This window comes from Dendrobium catenatum, unplaced genomic scaffold (genome assembly GCF_001605985.2).
Source record: "Dendrobium catenatum unplaced genomic scaffold, ASM160598v2 fragScaff_scaffold_1056, whole genome shotgun sequence".
In the NCBI taxonomy this organism is placed as follows: domain Eukaryota; kingdom Viridiplantae; phylum Streptophyta; class Magnoliopsida; order Asparagales; family Orchidaceae; genus Dendrobium; species Dendrobium catenatum.
Window position 1 is genome coordinate 3,816,067 of NW_021319518.1, and position 22,081 is coordinate 3,838,147.

At 34.7% G+C, this 22,081-nt stretch overlaps 2 protein-coding genes across 7 annotated transcripts; one reads left to right on the forward strand and one right to left on the reverse strand.

The window, feature by feature from the left end:
* Window positions 1-2,843: 2,843 nt before the first annotated feature.
* LOC110108765 (regulation of nuclear pre-mRNA domain-containing protein 1B) lies at window positions 2,844-8,002 on the reverse strand. Of its 4 annotated transcripts, XM_028698121.1 has the most exons (9): window positions 7,765-8,001; window positions 7,401-7,659; window positions 6,452-6,699; window positions 5,524-5,679; window positions 5,287-5,443; window positions 5,040-5,182; window positions 4,919-4,954; window positions 3,258-3,942; window positions 2,844-3,167 (listed from the first exon to the last, which is right to left on the reverse strand). In XM_028698121.1, the coding sequence occupies exons 2-9, from the start codon at window positions 7,474-7,476 to the stop codon at window positions 3,163-3,165; spliced, it is 1,506 nt and encodes a 501-aa protein (XP_028553954.1). In that variant the 5' UTR covers window positions 7,477-7,659; window positions 7,765-8,001; the 3' UTR covers window positions 2,844-3,162. The 4 variants fall into 4 exon arrangements, with proteins under 4 accessions (XP_028553954.1, XP_028553953.1, XP_020695196.1 ...); XM_028698120.1 differs by having other exon boundaries at window positions 2,938-3,942; window positions 7,401-7,510; window positions 7,765-8,002; XM_020839537.2 differs by having other exon boundaries at window positions 2,938-3,942; window positions 7,401-7,560.
* A 6,753-nt stretch (window positions 8,003-14,755) lies between these two features.
* Window positions 14,756-17,354, forward strand: LOC110108764 (pentatricopeptide repeat-containing protein At3g49170, chloroplastic-like). Of its 3 annotated transcripts, none has more exons than XM_028698118.1 (2): window positions 14,756-15,068; window positions 15,178-17,354. In XM_028698118.1, the coding sequence occupies exon 2, from the start codon at window positions 15,225-15,227 to the stop codon at window positions 16,980-16,982; it is 1,758 nt and encodes a 585-aa protein (XP_028553951.1). In that variant the 5' UTR covers window positions 14,756-15,068; window positions 15,178-15,224; the 3' UTR covers window positions 16,983-17,354. The 3 variants fall into 3 exon arrangements, with proteins under 3 accessions (XP_028553951.1, XP_020695193.1, XP_028553952.1); XM_020839534.2 differs by having other exon boundaries at window positions 14,756-14,991; XM_028698119.1 differs by having other exon boundaries at window positions 14,756-14,955.
* Window positions 17,355-22,081: the final 4,727 nt, after the last annotated feature.

Genomic DNA, 22,081 nt, shown 5'->3' on the forward strand with positions numbered 1-22,081 from the left:
AAAGTCATCCCAAACGAAACTGTAGACTTTGAACCTTTTAATCTTGTTTGATTTGATCCCCAAAATATTATTTAGATCATTGAATTCAATTTGAGCTTTGAAAGAGATCCCAAACGAAATCAAAGATTTTTTACTTTTTAAGGCATTCAGAAATCAATACAATACTTCTATATGTATGAATACAAACAAAATTTCATATTCAAATTAAATTTTGAAGTGTTCTTCAAGTCAAATTTACATTCCTATTAATAAATTCTATGAAAAATTATAGTCAACGTGTTCATCATCCATTCACTAATATATTTTGACTTTTTAGAAGTCCTTTTGTCTTGTTAGAAATGGTCATTTGAATTAGGTTAAGTATGGCATTCTAAGAAGTTGGAAATAAACATATTTAAATTTGGTCAATGATGATTAAGATGTAATTAGTGAGAATAAATCAAATCTCTTGGCCACATATATGTTTGCAAGTTAAAAGAAATTTACAAAGTTTCCTTTAATTTATTAGGAATTTATGCTTAGGTAGAAAGATTTTAATTTTTTTAAGATAAAACTAATTATCACCAACACTAGACTATGAAATGCTCTATCATTGAAAATTAGGAGACATATATTGAAAAATTAGTATATTAAAGAAATAATAAAAATAATATTTATTGAAGATAATGTTATGAAAAAATAGATTTAAATGATTCGACAAATGGTTGAAAAAATATTGATTGAATATAAGATAATAAAAATTAAAATAAAATAATTTGAATATATACAATGAATATAAGATCATTTTTAAAGGGAAATTATTGGGTTCGGATATCTGACACAGCTTACGTTCCGAACTTCAGAGTATAGGGCAGTACTGAGCTCGGTACTATGAAGTAATGAGTACCGAGCAGTACTGAGCTCGATAATGCTTGGTATTGCTCAATATCGAGCTCAATACCGAGTAGGAGATGATGTGGCACATTTTTATTGACTTCAGACATTATAAGTGTCCGAACCCAATAATTTCCCGTAACACAAAGCAAAAGTACAAGGTTTTGCTGATTCGGTGTTTCTGGCGCGTGGACCAAAGCCGAAAGCCTGGGCCTATCATCTATTAATGGGCTTAGTGTTTGGGCTTTTTAACTTGCCTTAAATTAATGGACTACTAAAGCATCCACAAGCATTGTTAAAGTATTCTAGCATTAGATATTCAAGTATATAATCATAATCAGAAAGCTCTTACAAGATATTCAATATTTTTGTGTTATTTCATTAATAATATATTATTTTTTTTTTTTATTAAACAGTAGGCACTGATATTCGCATCAGAGAAATTAAAGGAATTTTTTTTTACAATCTAATAAAGAATTTTATAATTATATTTTTTATTTACATTTTCTTTTAGTATTTTTAGCATTATTTATTTTGTTTTCTTATCTTTTTACTCGGCGTTTGAATTATATTAAGCATTTTTCCAAATATATGCACAGAATTAAGGCATAGGCAAACGAAGCATTTTCATATTTGTAGGAAATTTTTTTGCAGTGATGGGTATTTTGTAAAGTATTTTTCAAGAAGAAAAAAATTAGCTCCGATATCATAATTAAAATTTAATTAAAATATACATAAAATTAATATAATACATAACTAATTAATTCATTTTTAGATTACTTAAAACTATGATTTTATCATTTATTTCAATGATATGCGATTTCAAAATGGCTGCTGTATTATTTTAAATTTATTTTTATTTTTTTATTTACATTAATGTTTAAATCATTTTAAAATATATCAATAAAAAATGCTTTAATTTAAATAAATTAAAATTCATAAAAATTTTAAAAGAGCTTAGATTTTTAACTATTATTGAATAAAAAATTGAATATTAGATATATAAATAAATAGAATTTATTTTTATTTAATGTATATAAATCCCCTTCTATTTATTGGCACAAATATTATTTTCTTTGCTTATTTATCATAAATTTTTTTATTATTTTGAATTAGATATGCTCAATAGAGTAATTACTAATTGCAATATCACTTATTCGTCTAATTATGTCTCAGAAATCATACAATAGTTTCTCATTGTAACTGATGAATTATTCTGTGCTGAAACAGAACGGAAAAAATCCTCCAATTTTATCTTTGTGAACAATAAAAATATAACGAGGTGCTCCTTACTGCGCTTTTAGTATTCACAGAGATAGTAGGACAATTCTTCTTGTCTGATGTGCACACAGAATAATCTATTGTAACTAAAGCTTTGTTTAAAATAACTTTCTTAGTAATTTTTAAAACATTTTATAATATAAAAATTTTTTAAATTAAAAATTTTATACTAAATTTTTATTTTAAAAAGTAATAAGAAAGTTGTTCAAGATGAAGCCTTGATGATGATTTTTTTTTTTTTTGAAATTTTATTTTGGTAGTAATTTTATTTTAAAAATATAGCATTCATCCTCTACTTTTAGTAAAATAAAATTGCTACTAAAAAAAAATCCATTAAGTTCTCTAAACTCTCAAACATGATTGCATCACAATAGAAAATTTAAATCGAATAGCTCCAATTTATCTACTAAGCTCTGAAGCAATGATCACATGGAGCTGGTAGTTACTTAGCTCAATAATCCAATGAATAGTAAGATAACAACCTCACTCATTATACAAAAAAAAAATGCAAAATCAAATCCTAAAAGATTTTATTTATGACAAGAATTATTAGACTTCGTTTGAGACAACTTTTTTTTTTTGCTTTTAAAGAAGTTTTTTAGTACAAAATTTTTGTACTAAAAAGCTATTTAAAAAGCAGTGAAAAAGCTGTCCCATACAAAGCCTTAACTAAATCAATGCCTATAAAAATTCGGGGAAAAAATAGCTACAAATGACAAAGTTACATGATACAAATATTTTCAATTACCATAGACAACTTTGCAGTGCGAGAACTTCCAAATGTAGTTGAAATGGCTGATGTAAATTGACATACCTTTGCCAGTAATTGTAGTGCTGAAATAAGTATATCATAACATCAACAAGCAGAACTTCGATGGCAAATTAATGGAGGCAAATGTTCTCACAAAGCTATTGAGCTTGCATTTGATAACACATCAATAAACCAACCCTGCACAATAGTATCTCCAAAGATGCAATTCTATCTTCCCTTTCACGGGGAAAAAAATTTCATCCTGCATATAACATATATCAGGAAAAACATTCAGAAAAAAAGGAGTTTTACATCAAATTTCACTGTGACTGGTGATGGTAAAAACCCATACTGGGTGGTTGCAAGGGCCTGTAACTAGGTGGAGCTGGTTGCAGAAGCCCAAACTGCCCCTGCTGTTGATTCATTTGCAATGGCAACTGGTGTATGGCGATAGGCATCGCCTGCACTGCTGGTTGCGGAACCAGCGTCATTGGCGGTGGCTGCGGCGGTGGCATTGGTTGCTGGTGCTGCTGCTGAGCAGGTAAAGGTAGTGGCGGTCTTGACATACTCATCATTTGAGGTGCAGGCGGCGGTGGCGGAGGTAAGGTTGTATATGCATATGGTACGCCGATCATTAATCCGCTCGAAGGTTGAATGTACTGTTGATTTGGAGCATGATATAGATTATACTGAGGCTGGGGAGTGGTGGTGGCGACTACAGGTTGCAAGGACATCATTGGCTTCTCAAGCTTCGCATTATTTTTTGGTGTTGAAGACGAGTTACTGGCTGAGGATGTACTCAGTACAGCATTCTTAGCTGCCTCGGCGGCGAAGGTGGAGAGGACAGAAGTCATGATTTGTTGGGAGTGTGTTGATGCTGCAAGCTTGTCAGCAACCTCAGCGGCAATGGCAGCTGCTGATTTCTTTGGAGGTTCAGATGTCACACCGTTTGAATCACGTTTAGGTGGAAAACTTGGTGTCTCGTTCATTAGTCTCTTTCTCATGTTGACGGCTTGTTCTATTTGTGCTTGTGCAACCTGTGACAGGAAAGAAACTAGGCTTTGTTTGGATTGAAGTAATTGAAATGAAATCACAACAATTTCTTGACGGTTTGTTATTCCACAAACACTGATTTAAGCATTTGAACCTCATTTTTCATTTTAAACAGACTAAGGCTTTTAAACATACGAAGATCTTTCCGCTTTATAAAGCAACTTCTTAGGAAAAAATTTTAATTTTTGTACTAGGAAGCTGCTTTAAGAAGCAATAAAAAAGTTGTCCCAAATGAAGTCTAAATGTGAGTAGCTTGTGGCTAGATCATAAAACGATGACCACCCATTCTGAGAATTTAAGCTCAACCTTCATTTTGTTTCCCTCATTTCTCCAGCAACCAAACAAAGTAAAAAATAATGTAAAGTGAATCAGGCCCACGATGCTAAATTTCCCTTCGTAACTGGTAATACTTGCAAGCATCTAATTAATTGACAACAGCTAAGACAAATACAAAAACCATATGCTTGTGGTGATAGTTCATGCAAATCCATACACTTATCAAAATTGCCATTAACATAACATAGAATGCATATAAAAACGAGTTTAGACAAATTGTAATTAGACTTGGACTTTGTTTAAGACAGTTTTTTTGTTGCTTTCTAAAACAGCTTTTTAGTACAAAAATTCCTAATTCAAGAAATTTTTTTACTAGAAAGCCATTTTAGAAAACAGCAAAGAAGCTGTCCCAAACTAAGATTTCAATTGAGACGGCTTTTTTGTTGCTTCTTAAAGCAGTTTTTTAACATAAAAATTAAAAAATTTATACTAGAAAGTTGCTTTAAGAAGCAACAACAAAGTCGTCCCAAATGAAACTTAAGCCTTTGTGTAAGTATATAATCAGCTGCGGAATCATCAGAGCTATGTCAAGCAAATGAACCCATATATAAAAATTAGTTGGGGTCATAATTGCAATTTGCGAATTCCAAATCTATGGGTCTTAAAAGGAAATCAAGGACAAACCTGTATCTGCGTGCGAATGTTCTCCAGTTCAGATTCCTATAGAAAATTCAGATTAGAAACACGAGATAAAAGCACAAAATCATAAACAAATATTAGAAAATCAAATGCTATTGATACATGCCTGTTCTTGGAGCGCTTCTTTTAATTGCAACACTAATATTAATCTGTTTGCTTCGACTGATTTGAGTTTTTCAATACAATCTTTCAAAGAATTCTCCTCTTCCTGCAATTCCTCAGCCAATGTTGTGCGGTGAGGATCCCCAACTAAAAGTGGGTCAAATTTCAGAAAGTGAATGCAACAGACAATGAACAAATTTAATCAAATAAATTTCGGGAACAGAAAAACTGATTTGTAAAGTAGATAATACCTCGAGCACAAGCAGCATCCACATCTTTCTGCATCTTCCCAATTCGTCTAACTGCAGACTTGCATTTATTGAGATCTGCATCTTCATTTGGAAGCTCACCTAAGACAGAGTGGAATGCAGACACAATCTTTTCAGCTGTTCCTCCGATTGACAGTTTCTGTTTCAAGAACCCCTCAGTTCAGACCCAAAAAAAATTATCATAAAGAAAACTGGAATGAATTGAACCAAGGTTCTTACTATTTTAATGGAACGAGAATCCCTTCTAACAATCTTAACAGAACGAGAGCGTTTTTTGTTCAATTGCAACGGAGGTGGTGGCTCAGAACTCAACATTAAATCCTTGAGTCCATGTGCCCGTGAACCGAAAACCCGCCTTTCCTCCCATATTGCCACCTAAAGTTGTAAAAGGAAAGATATACAAAATTCAATAAGAGTGAAGTGGTGAAAATTTTAGGATACAACAAAACCAGAAGGACATGTTCTATTTTTAGCAGGTATTGAGGATTGATTACTGCATTCCTAAGCCATAAACGCCCAATGCTTACAATTCAGTTAAACTGTAGCAGAAGCATCATCTTCATTAAGCAGATATTAAACCTAAAATATCAAGGAGGAATAAGCTTATCATCTTTCATATACATTTCAATAAAAGCATCTACAGAATCAGCATAACTAATAAATCTATTGCATTTTTAAAGTTCCTAGTATACATTTTTTAAAGATACAAGTTGCATTATTAATTATTTCTCGATTATTACAAACTATTTCGATTTCATTTTATTTCTTTGAGACATATGGAAACACATTGGATACAAAAGATTTGGCTAGCAAAAAAATTTCAAAAAAAATAAAGGACTTGCATGTAATATTACGCTTCTTCTTTTATTTTTAGTATTCTACTGCAAAAGATTTGGGATTTAATATGAGCTTACACTAACAACATGATATATAGAGAGAGAGAGGGAGAGAATACAATAATTGGTAGCTTTTCAATAAACCATCACTCATGAGAGAGATTCACTTACACTACAGACCCAAAATGAGCATCATGGTTAATGCCAGCCATTGTATCATTTGTACAATTTTGAGAAAGAGTGCAAGTAAAACACTTTTTTGCAATACCAACATGCAAAGATAAACTTTATAATGTGAATAGATAACTCACCAGTCTGGATACCACATTTTTTCCATGATCATCACCATTTTCGGTAACATCTTTAAGCGCTGCTGGAAGCACCTTCCAAAATTCACCCACAAATTCCATACCATTACGCCGACTATTCTGAAGAATGTCATTTGCAAGATATAGAAATGGAATCTTATGTTCCTTAGTGGAGCTGTGAAACTGCTTCTCCCATGTTTGAACTACCTGTTCTGCATTTTTTCGATGAAAAATACACCAATGGGACAAGGCTAGTAACAAAATAAGTTAAGGAAACCTTCTTAATTCATGAAGAGAAAGATTATGCCACACACAAAAGCATAAAGAAGAACATGGAGCAAAGTTTCCTTCAATTCTGTTTAGCAGAACAAAACAATGTTAAGGTAGGTTCGACCTTTACGTAATGTTGCATGCATGGCTTTTCGATCTTTTGGTGATGAGCTGAGTTCCTACTATTCATAAATACTGAGATGGCGAGAATGGATTTTAAATGAAATAGATGAGTTATATACTCCTGCATGAGGTGATGGCACTAAATTATACTGAAACTACCTTAGAAGACTGAAATTTTCTTCTAAATTATTTGCCAAAAAGAATATAGAGTAACATGCACGTGCCAAGGAACTTGAGTAACTTCTTCATGAAAACAATTAACCATATTAACATAATAATTTTATCTCCTTGCATATTTCCCTCACTTTTTAATTTTTTCTTTGAACTTGCAAGATACTTTTAAAACCATACAAATCAATAAAGAAAACAAACAAGGAAACAAAAGACCAACAACTTCGCTCCAGCAGGGTAAAAATTTAACCAAAAAAGACAAAATTTTCCAAATAAAGATGGTTTCTAAGAGATAAACAACGGTAATATTGAAAGAAAAATTCAGCTCAAAAGAACAAGAATTTATACTAAATAAGAGAACAAATAATATCACAAACAGAAAGGATACTCTCGATGCATTGCTGTGTACTGTTGAGCTTGGAAAGCTTGTCCGCCAGTATCTGCTCGCTGAAAACGCTATTCATCCCAATCCACACTTAAAAGACCAACCGCCGCCCTCTGACGCCCACAAAGAATCTCAAATCAACTATCCACAATCAATCGAAACCCTAGGCAAATCACATAAATGAGTACATAAAGCCATTTAAAGCCCCAGCAAGATCCAAACTTTCAACCCCCTAACTCAAAGAATTCCACCAAATCAGCTCCTAAAAAACCAAAGAAAATGGAATTTGAAGGATGTACTCCGAAAACAAAACGGAGTTCACATAAAAAAAGGCGCCGCAGAACTCAAAGGAAATGTGATGCCAAACCTTGTTACTCCCGTCAGTACTTCGAAGCCAAGATCTAGAAACTCCGGATACTTTAGAAAGAAGCGGGAAATGAAAGCTAGGGTTTTGGCGGTATCATAAAGGCTTTCGAGCGATTCCTTACCGCCCTCTCCTTCTACCTCTTCGCGGTTTGCCCTCACCAATTAACGTCTCTTCTCCACATGACTGCTGCGATGCCAATACCAACCTAAGCTTTAGTCCATAACTTATCGTGATCCGATGGTCAAAAACGCGATTAGTTCGTTAAATGAAATAATCCCCCGACTCAAAAAAATTTGAGTTTGAGTCAAAATATTTGTTTTATGATTCAGATTCGGGTTTAAAAATTTGACCCATTTATTAAATCGGATCTGATTCGAATTGACCTAAAACCCGAATATGATCTTGAAAAGACCTAGATACCCCCCCCCCCCCCCCCAGAGAATGCATTGTAAAGATGGAGCTTACCGCCTCCGATCCTATTCATTATCATATATAGTGTGATAGGGCATATACATTCAACGGTCCTGATTAGATGACAGACCATCAATGATTTATAGGATTGTCGTACACATGTTAGTTAAATCCAGGAGTAGTGGAGCAGAGGAATGATGCGGTAATGCTGAAACCTCGTGTGAATGGTCAGCTTGGAGCGAATATACTGAAACCTTGTGTAGGATAAAGACTTAGTAAAGATATATGCGGGTTGATCTGTTGTAGATATATGATGAACTGCAGTGTGTTGAGCCTGGATGCAGTCACCGATGAAGTGATAATCTACTTTAATATGTTTCGTGCGAGCATGAAATACAAGGTTGTTGGCCAAAGCTAATGATGATACATTATCACCATGTATAGGTGTCGGGGAAGAAGATGAGACAAGAAAATCTGCAAGCAATCGTCGAAGCCAGAGGACATCTGCAGCTGCAGCCGCAAGGGAGCGGTATTTCGCTTCGATGGAGGATCGAGCAACAATAGGTTGCTTTTTAACACACCAAGATAGTAAATTGGTACCAAGAAATACACAAAACCCCGAAATTGATCGGCGATCGGAGGGATTAGCTGCCCAATCCGAATCAACAAAAGCTTGAAGTTGTAACTCTGATGTTGTAATAGGCATAACATACTCAATCGTGCCACTAAGGTACCGAAGAACTCGCTTGAGATATTGATAATATATTTGAAATGGTTTGTGCATATGTTGACATAGGTAATTCACAGCAAAAGCCACATCGGGACGAGTGAGTGTGATGTACTGAAGGGATCCCACAAGTTGTTTATACAGCTCGGCAATCGGCATGAGGGAATATAGGTGATGTATCATCTGGTGATTGCACTTTGGTTGGCAAAGGACTTAAAGCATGTTTACAATGAAGCATACCTGCTTTATTTAAAATATCATCAATGTAGCGGGATTGGCAGAGATGAAGAGCCTGTTTGTGAGAGGAAATTTGAATGTTGAGAAAGTGTTGTACCGGACCAAGGTTTCTCATGTGGAAACATGAGTGAAGCCGTATCAATAAGTTGTCAATGGTTGCAGAATTTTTTTCAGTGATTAAGACATCATCAACATACACCAGCAGGTAAATGTAGCCAGCTTATTGGTGAAACATTAATAAGGACGGATCATTTTTGCTGGGTATGAAGCCATAATTGAGAAGTTGTGTCGAGAAAGTTGCAAACCATCATCTTGGAGATTGCTTAAGACCATAAATCGCTTTATGTAGCTGACATACATATGTGGGATATTGTGGATCTTGAAATCCTTGTGGTTGCTTCATGAAAACTTGCTCTTCTAATTTCCCATGTATGAAGGGATTTGAAACGTCTAAGTGATATATAAGCCATCTAGGTGTTGTAGCATTAATAGGTAATAGTCATATGGTGGGGAATTTAGCCACTGGGCTAAATATATCTATGTAGTCAATACCAAACTGTTGTTTAAAACCTTGTGCTACTAATCGTGCCTTATACTGAGAGACGGAACCATCAGCATTTAGTTTGGTTTTAAACAGCCATTTACAGCCAAGTACATTTTGCTCTGGTTTAGGTTCAACAAGTGCCCAGGTACCTTGTTGAAGAAGTGCTTGAAATTCAGTGGACATAGCCTGCCTCCATTCCAAGTGTTTGTTAGCTTCCGTGAAGGAGGTTGGAGAGAGAGGTATAGCAACAGTGTTTAAGTTAAAAATTTTCTTTGGTTTCAAATGGCCCGTCCTTTGTCAGGTCAGCATATGATGACGAGAGGGGAATGAGGAGATAACATGCTCATGTTGAGGATTTTATCATGTGGATGGAGGGGCAAAAATTTGGGAATTAGAACTAGTAGGAACACATGTTATGTGGGGACAAGAGTTGTCTTCGGTAGATTGTATTGGTGTAGAAATGAGATTTGATAGTGTTGGAACCAAAACGAGGATGATTGGTAGAAGGCACATTCGTTGTGGTATGAGTGGTTGAAGGCTTACTAGTAGATGAGGAGTTAAGAAGTTTAAAGGGAATTTGTTGTTTAAAGAATGTGACATGCCTAGTAAGATAGATGCGTCCAGTATTAAGATTAAGGCAACGGTATCCCTTAGAGTGAGTATCATAACCCATGAATGCACATGGAAGGGACCGGGGTTGAAGTTTGTGATGATGAGTGGTAGGGATCCATGGATAGCATAGGCAGCCAAATACTCGGAGGTGATTATATAGAGGAGGTCTGTTGTAAAGTAGTTGATAAGGTGAGGCCTTATGAAGGTTGAGGGAAGGTAAACGGTTGATAAGGTAAGTTGCTATGAGTAGAGTATCTACCCAATATTTGGGCGGAATATGAGCATGAAAGAGGAGCACTCGGGTGGTTTTCAAAAGATGTATGTGCTTGCGTTCAGCAACACCATTTTGTTGTGGTGTATACGGACGACTAAGGCGATGAAAAATGCCAACCGATTGTAAGTATGTTTGAAATTGTAAGCTTAGAAATTCACCACCACGATCTGATTGAATCATTTTAATAGGTAATTGAAATTGTCGTTCAACCAGGCATTTAACTAAAGAAAAGTCGAAAAAACATCAGATTTGTATTTAAGTGGATAGACCCAGGTATACCGGGTAAAATCATCAACAAACATTATGTAATATTTGAAATTTTGCACATACAAAATTGGGGATGGTCCCCATACATAAGTGTGTATAATTTCTAAGCATTTTGTAGATCTAGGTACAGAGACAGAAAAGACAATCTATGACTCTTCGCCCGAGCGCAGGCATCACATAGAGCAGAACATAAATTGGAGGAGAATGCAATGGCCAGAAGTTTTTGTGTGGAAGATGAAGGATGCCCTAGCCTTTGGTGCCAAGAGGAAGAGTTGTTTGTAATTGAAGCTAAAGCTGCATTGGTGGAAGACATTGAGTGATGTCGAGAAGTTGGTATAGTCTTAACTGGGTAGAGACCTTGATGAGAGGATCCCTGAAGTAGAGTCCGATGGTTCTTGGAATCCTTAATAAGAAAGCCATTAGAATGGAAGATAATGTAGCAAGGATTATCATGAGTTAACCGGTTTACTGAGAGAAGATTGTGGGTAATGTGAGGGACATGTAATATGAGAGGAAGTTCAAGTTACTTGAAGGTTTGGGTAAGATACCCTGTCCCGAATGTGCTATAGGTAATTGATGTCCACTGCCAACTTGCACTTGAGAGAGTCCAGTATATGGTTGAGATGATTGCAGTTGAGTCATATCGGAGGTGAGATGGTTAGAGGCTCTAGTGTCTAGAAACCAATCGGCATTAGAGGGTTCATCATGAGCGACAAAGACTTGTGGTTGCTGTGGTTGATAAGAGAAATTCCCTCGATGTCAATAGTTAGAAGCAGAATGTCCAGGTTTAAGATAAATTTGGCACTCAATATGCGGAGAGGAGCGACGTCCGCCTCCACGACCTGGTGCATTGGAGCTGCAACCTCCACGAGTAGAAGATCTTCCTTTATCGCAACCTCTAAATCGTCCATGAACTACGGCTAAGGCAAAAGATGAGTCTGTTGCTGTATTAGAAGGTGTAATATCAGTTAACTATTCAGAAAGAACATTAACTTCTTCACTACAAAGTAAAGAATAGAGTTCATCCAAATCAACAGGTTTTGCCCTGGTGCGAATGGCCATTTTGAATGCATTGTATGCTGATGGTAAGCCATTGAGTGTATATAGTATTATATCCTCTGGATCTACAGTGCAACCAGCCGCTTGAATGGCATCAACTTTTTATTTTATCTCAGTTAAAAACTGTAACACATTGTGATCTCCTTCATCTTGATCTGATGTAGCTCATTTTTAATTTTCAGAATGCGAGATCTGTTCATCGACTGTAGGTGTCTATCCAAGGTGGACCATATTTCCTTGTAGGTGGCAAGATTGAGCACATATGGTAAAATAAATGCTGAAATTGTGGAGAAAAGCGCCGATGATAGGTTCTGATCTACCATCATCCAGGTGGAGTAAGCTGGATTTGGGGTTAAAGTTTGATTTGATCCTTGAATGTGTCTCATCGGTTTGGGTGTGGAACCGTCTAGGTATCCGCTTAAGCCATTAGCAGCAAAGAACTTATAGATCTGCAGGCGCCAAATAAGGTAATTATTAGCTATTAGTTGAGTGTTGAGGACATTTTTAACATTCGACATCATGAACTTTAGTTCTATTGGAATGGTAACATTGGTAGCCACTATTTGTGGCAGAGCTGATGAAGTAGAAGAGGATTTGCTTCTACTTCATCATCCATTATGGTATAATATAACTCCGGACTTGTCTTATTCACGGTAAGAGCCTTCTTGGCTCTGATACCATGTAGAAGCTAGCAGTCGTCCTTCTTCATGACCTGCACAAGGATGAAGGAAAGCATACAGATAGAGAATGCATTGTAAAGATGGAGCTTACCGCCTCCGGTCCTGTTCATTATCATATATAGTTTGATAGGGCATATACATTGAACTATCCTGATTAGATGATAGACCATCAATGGTTTATAGGATTGTCGTACACATGTTACTTAAATTAAGGAGTAGTGGAGCAGAGGAATGATGCGGTAATGCTAATACCCCAACCAATATAAAAAGAAAAAAAAAGAAAAATGACCTGGATCCCCCCAATCTCGCGTCTTCTCCCACAAATTTATTTGAATTTGAATTATGAAATATTTCCAAATAAGATAGGGCTAAATTAGGAAGATGATAATGGGGTAATTGATTAATTCTTTAATTAGAATCTTAAATTAGGTAATTGATTAAAGACCTTTCAAAATTTAAAATTCAAAATTAAGATATGGGAGTTAATTGGGGAGCAATAAAGGAAGGAAATTAATTGAATAGAGGGAGAAAGAGGGAGGGGGCCGGCAGCTTCAAAGAGTGAGGGAGGGTTAGAAAAATATTTAATGGGGTTTCCTAAACAGGTTAATTAAATTCGGAGGAATTGATGACTCTGATTTCCTATTAATTTAAATCTGAATTTTGAATTGAATGTTTAAAACTTTCCAAATATAGGCCATGCCAAATTAGGAAAGATTTTAAATTTGAATTTGAATTATTTTCCCTCTCAATCTTCATAACCTAACTTTTGGGAAGTAGCAAAAGCAATGACCACCTTGGATTCAAGGGGCCGACGACTAGGGTTTTGGGAATGGTGGTTTGGTGGGGTTTTAGGGTGGAGACGGGGAGGAGACCGGTGGTTGGAAGAAGGGGAGGGTGGTGGCCGATGGTTGAAATGTAAAGGGGGTGGGTGGCCGGTGGTGGGGAAGAGGATGGGAGGTAAAATGTCGGCGGCTAGGGGAAGATTTAGCCAGCAGTTAAAGGAGAAAGAGGTGGGGGATTAGAGAAAGAAAATAAATCGTGAGCCCGGACACTTCCTGCGGCTAACAGTTGATGCATTTCCCTTCACCAAGGGACTTCAATTACGAGCTCGGACACATCCTGCGTCTGGTGGGTATTTTATTGCCCTCACATGGAGACTTCCACTCTCCTAAGAAATCCATAGCTCTCAAGAACAAAGTGTAGAAACAAAATTTTTATTAATACATTATTGATCTAATACAAGAGTAAGGGCCTTAAAAGAAACTAGAAATCAAATTTGCTCATTGGGCTTACATAAGACAAGATACTTAAGTAAGGGTAAAAATAAAAAAAATGCATAATTAAATCAAAAATATAATAAATAAACTAAGAGAAAATAGAGGGATCTAAATCATTGATCTTCATCTCTTCCTTTGATTAACGTCTACCTTCGGATGTCCGCATCAAGGTCACTACTTCAACATGTATCCAAACTCGATATCTAGCAAAAATTGATTATCTATTCTCAGTTCATGATGGTTACTACTGATAAATTAAAAAATCAACAAAAATAATATAGTAAATTAGACACATTGAAGCAATAACATTAATATATACAACAAAAAGCAACAACATCAAACCTTTATGTTACTATGTGGGGTCGACTACATGAATCCTTTTTCTTCGTTGTGTCCTGTTAAGAGTCAAATTCTCATTTAAATCTAATAAAGAAAGATCATTTCTAATATTTTCCAACCAAGTTTTTTTAGGCATACCTCTACCTTTGTTAACATAAGTCAAATCTAATACATTTACTTTCCTATCCTATCCAACGGAAGCCTGTCTTTTTATATGACCAAATCATTTATGACGACTCTCTAATCTTATCTTCCACTGCAGCTACTCCAACCTTTTCACGTATATCTTCATTTAGGATCCTGTCTCTAAGAGTAAAGCCACTCATCCAACTGAGCATCCTCATCTCTGCAACACTTAATATTAATATTCTCTTTTAATGATCAACATTCTTCACCATAAAGCATTGCTGGTCTCACCACCTTCTTATAGAATTTTCCTTTAAGTTTGAGAGGGAATAATATTAATTTATATCAAACATAAATTCTAACAACATAGATACCTCAAATCACAATTAAATTTTAAATTCTAACGACATAGTCACTCAATATGTGATCTATTTTTGAGCATTGGTTATTGACATGCTAATACCACAAACCTTGTTAGATAATCCTAAATACTTTAAATATCAAGCCTGATTAATTATCCTATCAATTAGATTAGTATCAGGTTTTCAATCAGGACTTATAATTGTCGTCCATATGCCTATGCTTCATCCAAAAGTACACTCCTGACATAGTTCTTCAACATTAGAGCTGCTAAACTTGTACTTATCTCCAAGCCTATCGGCACATTCATGCATGTATTCTTCTTTCAGTGAAAGTTTATAATACCGTCATAGTGTTTTGTTCAAAAAATTCAAATTCATAGGTTTATCTGGTATAGTAGAAATATTGGTTGTTGCTCGGTTTCTTTGTTCTTATATCCTAAAAGGAAAATAGAACTCTCATTTGGTTGTCTTTTGATTTCTTCATCTTCCTTTAATCAGGAGTTTGCTTCCTGTTGCTGTAGCGTAGTATGCTTATGTGACTACCCATGGTCCTAGAGAAGTTAGGCACACTCCTGCAGCAATTCTCCAAGATCAGAGTAGCCAAATCTGGCGCTCTACTCCATGCCTTCCTCATTAAGGTTGGTTCAGATTCTGACGTTTTCTTATGCAACCACGTAATCAATATGTATGCAAAGTGCAATTATTTAAGAGACGCGCATCAAATGTTTGACGGAATGGCAAACAAAAACCTTGTCTCGTGGTCAGCTCTCATTTCTGGCTATGAACAGACAGGAAAAGCTTCTATGGCTTTGAACATCTTCACTCAAATGCATTTACAGCCCAATGAATATGTATATGCCAGTATAATCAGCGCTTGTGCAAGCCTTTTGGCCTTGCCTCAGGGCAAACAGGTTCATGCGCATTTGCTGAAATCTGGTTACAATGGCATCTCTTTTGTTTACAACTCACTTATGTCAATGTACATGAAATGTGGCTGCACGGATCATGCATTGTTGATATTTAGCAAAGTATCCAAACCAAATTCTGTCTCTTATAATACCCTTATAACAGGCTTAGGGGAGAACTTGCAGCTGGAAAAAGCATTGGAGCTGTTCAGAGTATTGAACCAACAAGGATTGCTTCCCGATCGGTTCTCTTATGTGGCTGTTATTGGAATTTGCACTATGAAAGAAGATTTATCAACTGGACAAGGACTTCATTGTCAAACAATTAAGCTGGGACTTGACAGGACAGCTTTTGTTGGTAATGTGATCTTGAGTATGTATTCCAAATGTGGTTCTGTTGGTGATGTTGAAAATACTTTCATTTCTATAAAAGAGAAAGATGTCATTACTTGTAACACATATATTGCTGCATGTTCTTATTTTGGAGAGCATGACAAGGGCTTGATGATATATAGAGACATGGATGAAGTCTATGGATTGAATCCTGATGATTTTACAGTTGCAAGTGCTCTTTCTGCTTGTTCTGAACTGTCTTCTATCAGATATGGTGCTCAGATACATGGCCATTTCATCAGATCCATGGTTGAGCTAGATGTTGGTGTTTTTAATGCCATCATGAACATGTATTCTAAGTGTGGCAGCATTAAATATGCTAATCGTGTTTTTCATGGCATGCCAAAGAGGAATTTGGTCTCATGGAACACAATTATTACAGCACTTGGCTGCCATGGACTTGGAAGGATTGCTATCCAAGCTTTTGACCAGATGAATGCAAATGGAGTGAAGCCAGATTCTGTTACTTTCACTGGATTGCTTGCAGCTTGCAGTCATGCGGGTTTGGTGGATGAGGGAAAAGCTTATTTTGATTCCATGGAAGAGATTTATGGGAATCCTCCTAAGATTGAGCATCTATCTTGCCTAATTGATCTCTTGGGTCGAGCTTCAAGATTAGAAGAGGCTGAAGCCTATGCAAGCATGTTTCCATTTGGAAATGATTCTGTCATTTGGGGAAGCCTACTCTCTTCTTGCCGGCTTCATGGGAATCTTGTTGTTGGGGAGAGGGTGGCCATGAAGTTATTGGAACTTCAACCCACCACAAGCTCTCCTTTTGTTTTGCTATCAACTCTATATGCTTCTGATGGGAGATGGGATGGCGTTGCCAAGGCCTGGAAGATGTTGAGATGTAGTGGGTTGAAGAAGGAGCCTGGATATAGCTTGGTTGTTGTAAATGATTTTCCTGTGAAGTTCACAGTGGGAAACTCTTCACATTCAAGAATTGAAGAGATCTTAGAAGCATTAAGAAGTATAAATCTGGAGGCCAAAAGGCTTTCTCCGTAGGTTAGATTTACTTCATTTTCAATGTTTTCTGGTAATTACATTTACATTTATAGTTATATTTTACATTGGATTGCTTTGATGTTTATTCATGAGGAGAGATTATTCTGTGCGGACACCGGATACTGCTTACCGTCCATAAACGAATTAGGTGCAGCCACGTTATCCAGTGCCGAGCAGTACCGAGCCGTAGTATCCAGTAGGGGTTGATGTGGCGCATTTTCATTGGGCTCTGGACGGCATCCGGTGTACAAACCTAATAATTTCCCATCCATAAGAGGTATATTTGAATGATTAATCTGTAAGTGATATTGACTATTAGATAGACAATTCTGGTATAGTAGTCTGATATAAATTCAGTTTTTTCTAAGGTAACATTGAGATTGAAGCTTTCATTCAATAGGCAAAGGCTCTAATAAACGCATCAGCATTTACTTGTTATGACTATCAAAATTGCAATTGAATTCAACTTGTACATTTAACAGTAAGGGGCTATTTGGTAGCACCCAGGATTTGATTTAAGTAGGATTTCGTAAATCCGCTAGATATGGATTTCAGAACTCCCAAGGGGCCTAAATCTCGAAAACTGCTTGTTTATATTCATGATAAATCCTATTAAATCCTGTATGATTGTTTGGCTATAAAACGGATTTAACGAGCAAACTCTTCATCTCCAGCCAACGATTTCATAAATCCAGCAAAAAACAAGATCTCAGAAATCCGGAATTTAGCACAAAAAGGCGGGATTTTCCGTCTACGGCGGCTTTCATTTGCTGTGAGATTTGGTTTTGCATTTTTGGCCGTTTGGCTGGATTTTGCTCAAATCCGCCTCGAATCCGGCCTAAATCCTGCTACCAAACAACCCCTAAGAATTCATTGTTACTTCTTGTGCATGGGTCATCAAACTCTTCCAATGAGCTAAATCTATTTGCTGTCTCCTGCTTCTTCGCAGCTAATGAGGTGGGCATAGGTAAGGAACACCCGGGTAGAATGCATGCTTATTAGCCTATTTGACACAGTTTACCATCTAGGGTTAGCAAATTCAACAATTGGGAGCAAACAAAATCAACCTACACCCTTTAAGCTGCAATGGAATGGTCTTTTCTTAAATACTCCATTGATCTTTCATTTTCTTCAATGCACATTATAGGTTTCATGCTACTATATATATCAAGGAAACTTTATTATGATAAGGAAGCTAACCTATAGCTCACATGGCCTTGAATTGATGCTTTTATGGCTTCTTGTGGTCTTTTTCCTTCTCCTTTACATATGTCATCATTTAAGCTTTCTTTTTCACCTCTTTTGAAGATATTCATGTAGAAAGTCTCATTCTTTTTTTTTTTCCTTTTTTTTACTTCAAACAAATTAAGGGCCTATGCGGCACAACTTTCTCATTGGTTAATTTGCTTTTCAATGACAACTATAATTTTTTTTACTACTACTTTCCAGCTGCTTTCTTACTATTTTTTAGAAAATTTTGTAGTGAAAAAAATATTTTTTACAAACTGAGTAGTTAAGTTGCTTTTCTCATAGCAATTTCACAACCTACTTCATAAAAAAATGTTGTCATCCCAAACAAGATCTAAATCGTAAAGCTTTTCAGATGGCAACTATATATATATATTTTTAAAATGCACATTATAGGTTTCATGCTACTATATATATCAAGGAAACTTTATTATGATAAGGAAGCTAACCTATAGCTCACATGGCCTTGAATTGATGCTTTTATGGCTTCTTGTGGTCTTTTTCCTTCTCCTTTACATATGTCATCATTTAAGCTTTCTTTTTCACCTCTTTTGAAGATATTCATGTAGAAAGTCTCATTCTAGTTTTTTTTTTACTTCAAACAAATTAAGGGCCTATGTGGCACAACTTTCTCATTGGTTTGCTTTTCAATGACAACTATAATTTTTTTTTACTATCACTTTCCAGCTGCTTTCTTACTATTTTTTAGAAAATTTTGTAGTGAAAAAATATTTTTTACAAATTGAGTAGTTAAATTGCTTTTCTCATATCAATTTCACAACCAAGTTTATAAAAAAATGTTGTCATCCCAAACAATGTCTAAGTAGTAAAGCTCAAGAGCTCTTGATTGAAAGCCTAAGCTCCCAACTACCAAGCTAAGACTAGCTTCTTCAAAAGACATGTAGTCTAAAACTATTATGTTTCTCAAAATTTGTATTTTGAGATCCTTAAAAAAAAAAAAAAAAAAAACCTAGTTTATGTGCAAGTCCATGGTTCTACCAACATTTGAGAATTTTCATTAATGTTTTTGGCTGATACAAGTCTTTATCATATTTGATTGAAAATATATGCCTATATATTCTAAATGTTAGGTGTAACATTAAATTTTAATTATGAGCATAAATCTCACATGTGTTATAGATTTGATAAAAGATAAGAAAATCTATGAGTTTTATATTGTTTATGAGATGTTTGGTAGCGTCGTGTTATCTTTTTTGCGTCATGTTGTGTGTTTCTTTTTTTTTTTTTGTGACGAGGAAGCACTGTCCTTAGGCCAGTGAAAACCCCAGTTGATCTAGCATGCAACCCACACTAATTTATAGTGGCCAACACTTAAGGTTTTCACTGCTTGCCAAGGGATTTGAACCCGGGACTTAGGCTTTGCCCAGCCGGCTCTTCACCACCCGGACAAGCAGCGGTGGGTGTGCGTTTCTTTTTAATAAAAATTATCATAATCTATATAGTTAATAGAAATATTTTATGTTTTGCCCACAAAAATATAAAATTATTTTAGTAAATTTTTACTCTTTATTTTTTATTTATTTTTATCTATTTTAAAAGATAAATAAATTGTTTTAATCATGCATTTTAGCCAACATGAATTAGGTAAAAAGCAAACATTTTGATATATGATAAATAATACAAATATATTATTATTTTGATTGAGATATACAATAATAAAATTTGATTATTGAGTTTAGATTGTGCTTTAGAGAGAAAGGGTGGCGAAAAAATTATCCAAGAGAGTATATTGATGAGTTTTGAATTAAGGCCAACTCTAAAGTTTTTGAATTTGAGTTGAGATTATTGCTATATATGATATCTAAGATTTGTATTAATCTCAATATAAATCTAAGAACTTTGTACGAAAATTGTTTTCAAATTTCTAACATATATTTTTCATGCATGGCATATTATGCTTTTTTAGGATAATTAAAGTTTGATTTGGGACAACTTTTTATTGTTTTCTAAAATAACGTTTTAGTACAAACATTTTTTAAACTAGTTATTTTTTTTGTATTAGAAAGCTGTTGTAGAAAGCATTAAGAAAGCTGCTCCAAACGAAGCATCGTTTGAGACGGCTTTTTAATTTTTCTTAAAGTAAATTTTTAGTACAAAAATTAAAATTTATGTATTAAAAATTTGCTTTAAGAAGCAATAAAAAAGTCGTCCAAAGTTTGATGCATAAAGCTTCATTTTTTTAGTACAAAAATTAAATTTTTGTATTAAAAATATGTTTTAAGAAGCAATAAAAATGTTGTCCAAAACGATGCATAAAGCTTCATTTTGGACGCCTTTTTTACTGCTTATTAAAGCAGCATTCTATTTAAAAAAGTTGCTGTAAGAAGCAATAAAAAAGCTGTCATAAACGAAGCCTAAGCGTTATAGGCAAGGTACTCAGAGAATTGAATCATATTTTTTGTTTGAACCTTGCTTTTTTTCTTAGGTTCAATTATATTAGGGAATGACATTAGTCTATATTTGAATAGTCTGTTTGAGACAATTTTATTACTATTTTGCTTTTAAGACCACAACCACAATATATGTTTGGTTACTATTTTTTTGTTGCTTTCAATAAATTCATGGGTTGGACTTTTGGAAGCTGCTTTTATATCAATTTTAAAAAAGTTATTTTCCTCATAATAATTTTACAATTACCTTTATAAAAAGAAACATTCATCACAAACGACAAACTTAGCAAATTATTAAGATTTTGTTTGAGGTAGCTTAAACTTTTTTATTTTTGCTTTTTAAAGCTCTTTTTAAAAATAACTTTTAAAGACAAAAATTTTAAAAAGCAAAAAAAGTTGTCTTCCAAACAAATATTAATTTTTTCACCAACTATTTTTCCTATCATAAAAGCAGTCAAAAAATTAGTCCAAACAAAGCCCAAGTAATTACTCATTGAGATATTATTGTATATTAATTATAATTTAATTCATAATATATATATATATATATATATATATATAATCAAGCAATTAAAACCTAGCACATATATGACTTTTTTGGGGGCATTTAGGTTAATTAAGGCAAATTCACATATAAATCATATATGTAAGATTTGAAATCAAGTTCCGAGCAAGCCAACAGATCAAGTTGAGTTGCATCATATGATCTAAATGTCATACATGTATGTATGTATAAATAAATAAATAAATAAATATAGTTAATGGCTAAAGGTCACAACGCTCACCAAATCAGTGCCAAAGAGTTATACTTCAGAATTTTCATATTTTTCAAATAATTTATTTCAAATATTTGAGTTATTAAATGGATCGAGGTCGGGTTTTCAGGTTGTGACAATAATTGACACCTCCAGCAATGACTATAGTTTCGTTATTGTATATATAGTTTTATACTTTGAACTTAAAAATAAAAATATAAATATTGATTGTAGAAATTTAATTATATTTATCGCTATTTATTTTTTCTTGAATACAATTAGTTGGCTCTGATTATCTATTATCTAGTACTTAAATAATTGAAAAGATAAAATAATTATAAAGAATAAAATAAATAAAATTCTTTCACCTTAGATCCCGAGGCGTGAAAGATTATTTGTTACCCGGCCACTATGACTCTGTGACCTTCATTGCTTGATTACTATCCTCAAATCATCATTATCCGATCACTAGCTTTTTGACATTCGTTGCCCGCCAACTACATTTCTCTAATCACTATCACTCGCCAACTACAATCCTTTCGACCTTAATTGCTCAACTACGACCCTTAAGACCACCATCACTCTGATTAGGATCCTTCTGACCTTTGTTGCTCAACTATTACCCTAAAACCAACGTTGCCTAACTAAGACCCTTAGAATAACATTGCTCAACTACAACCCTTCG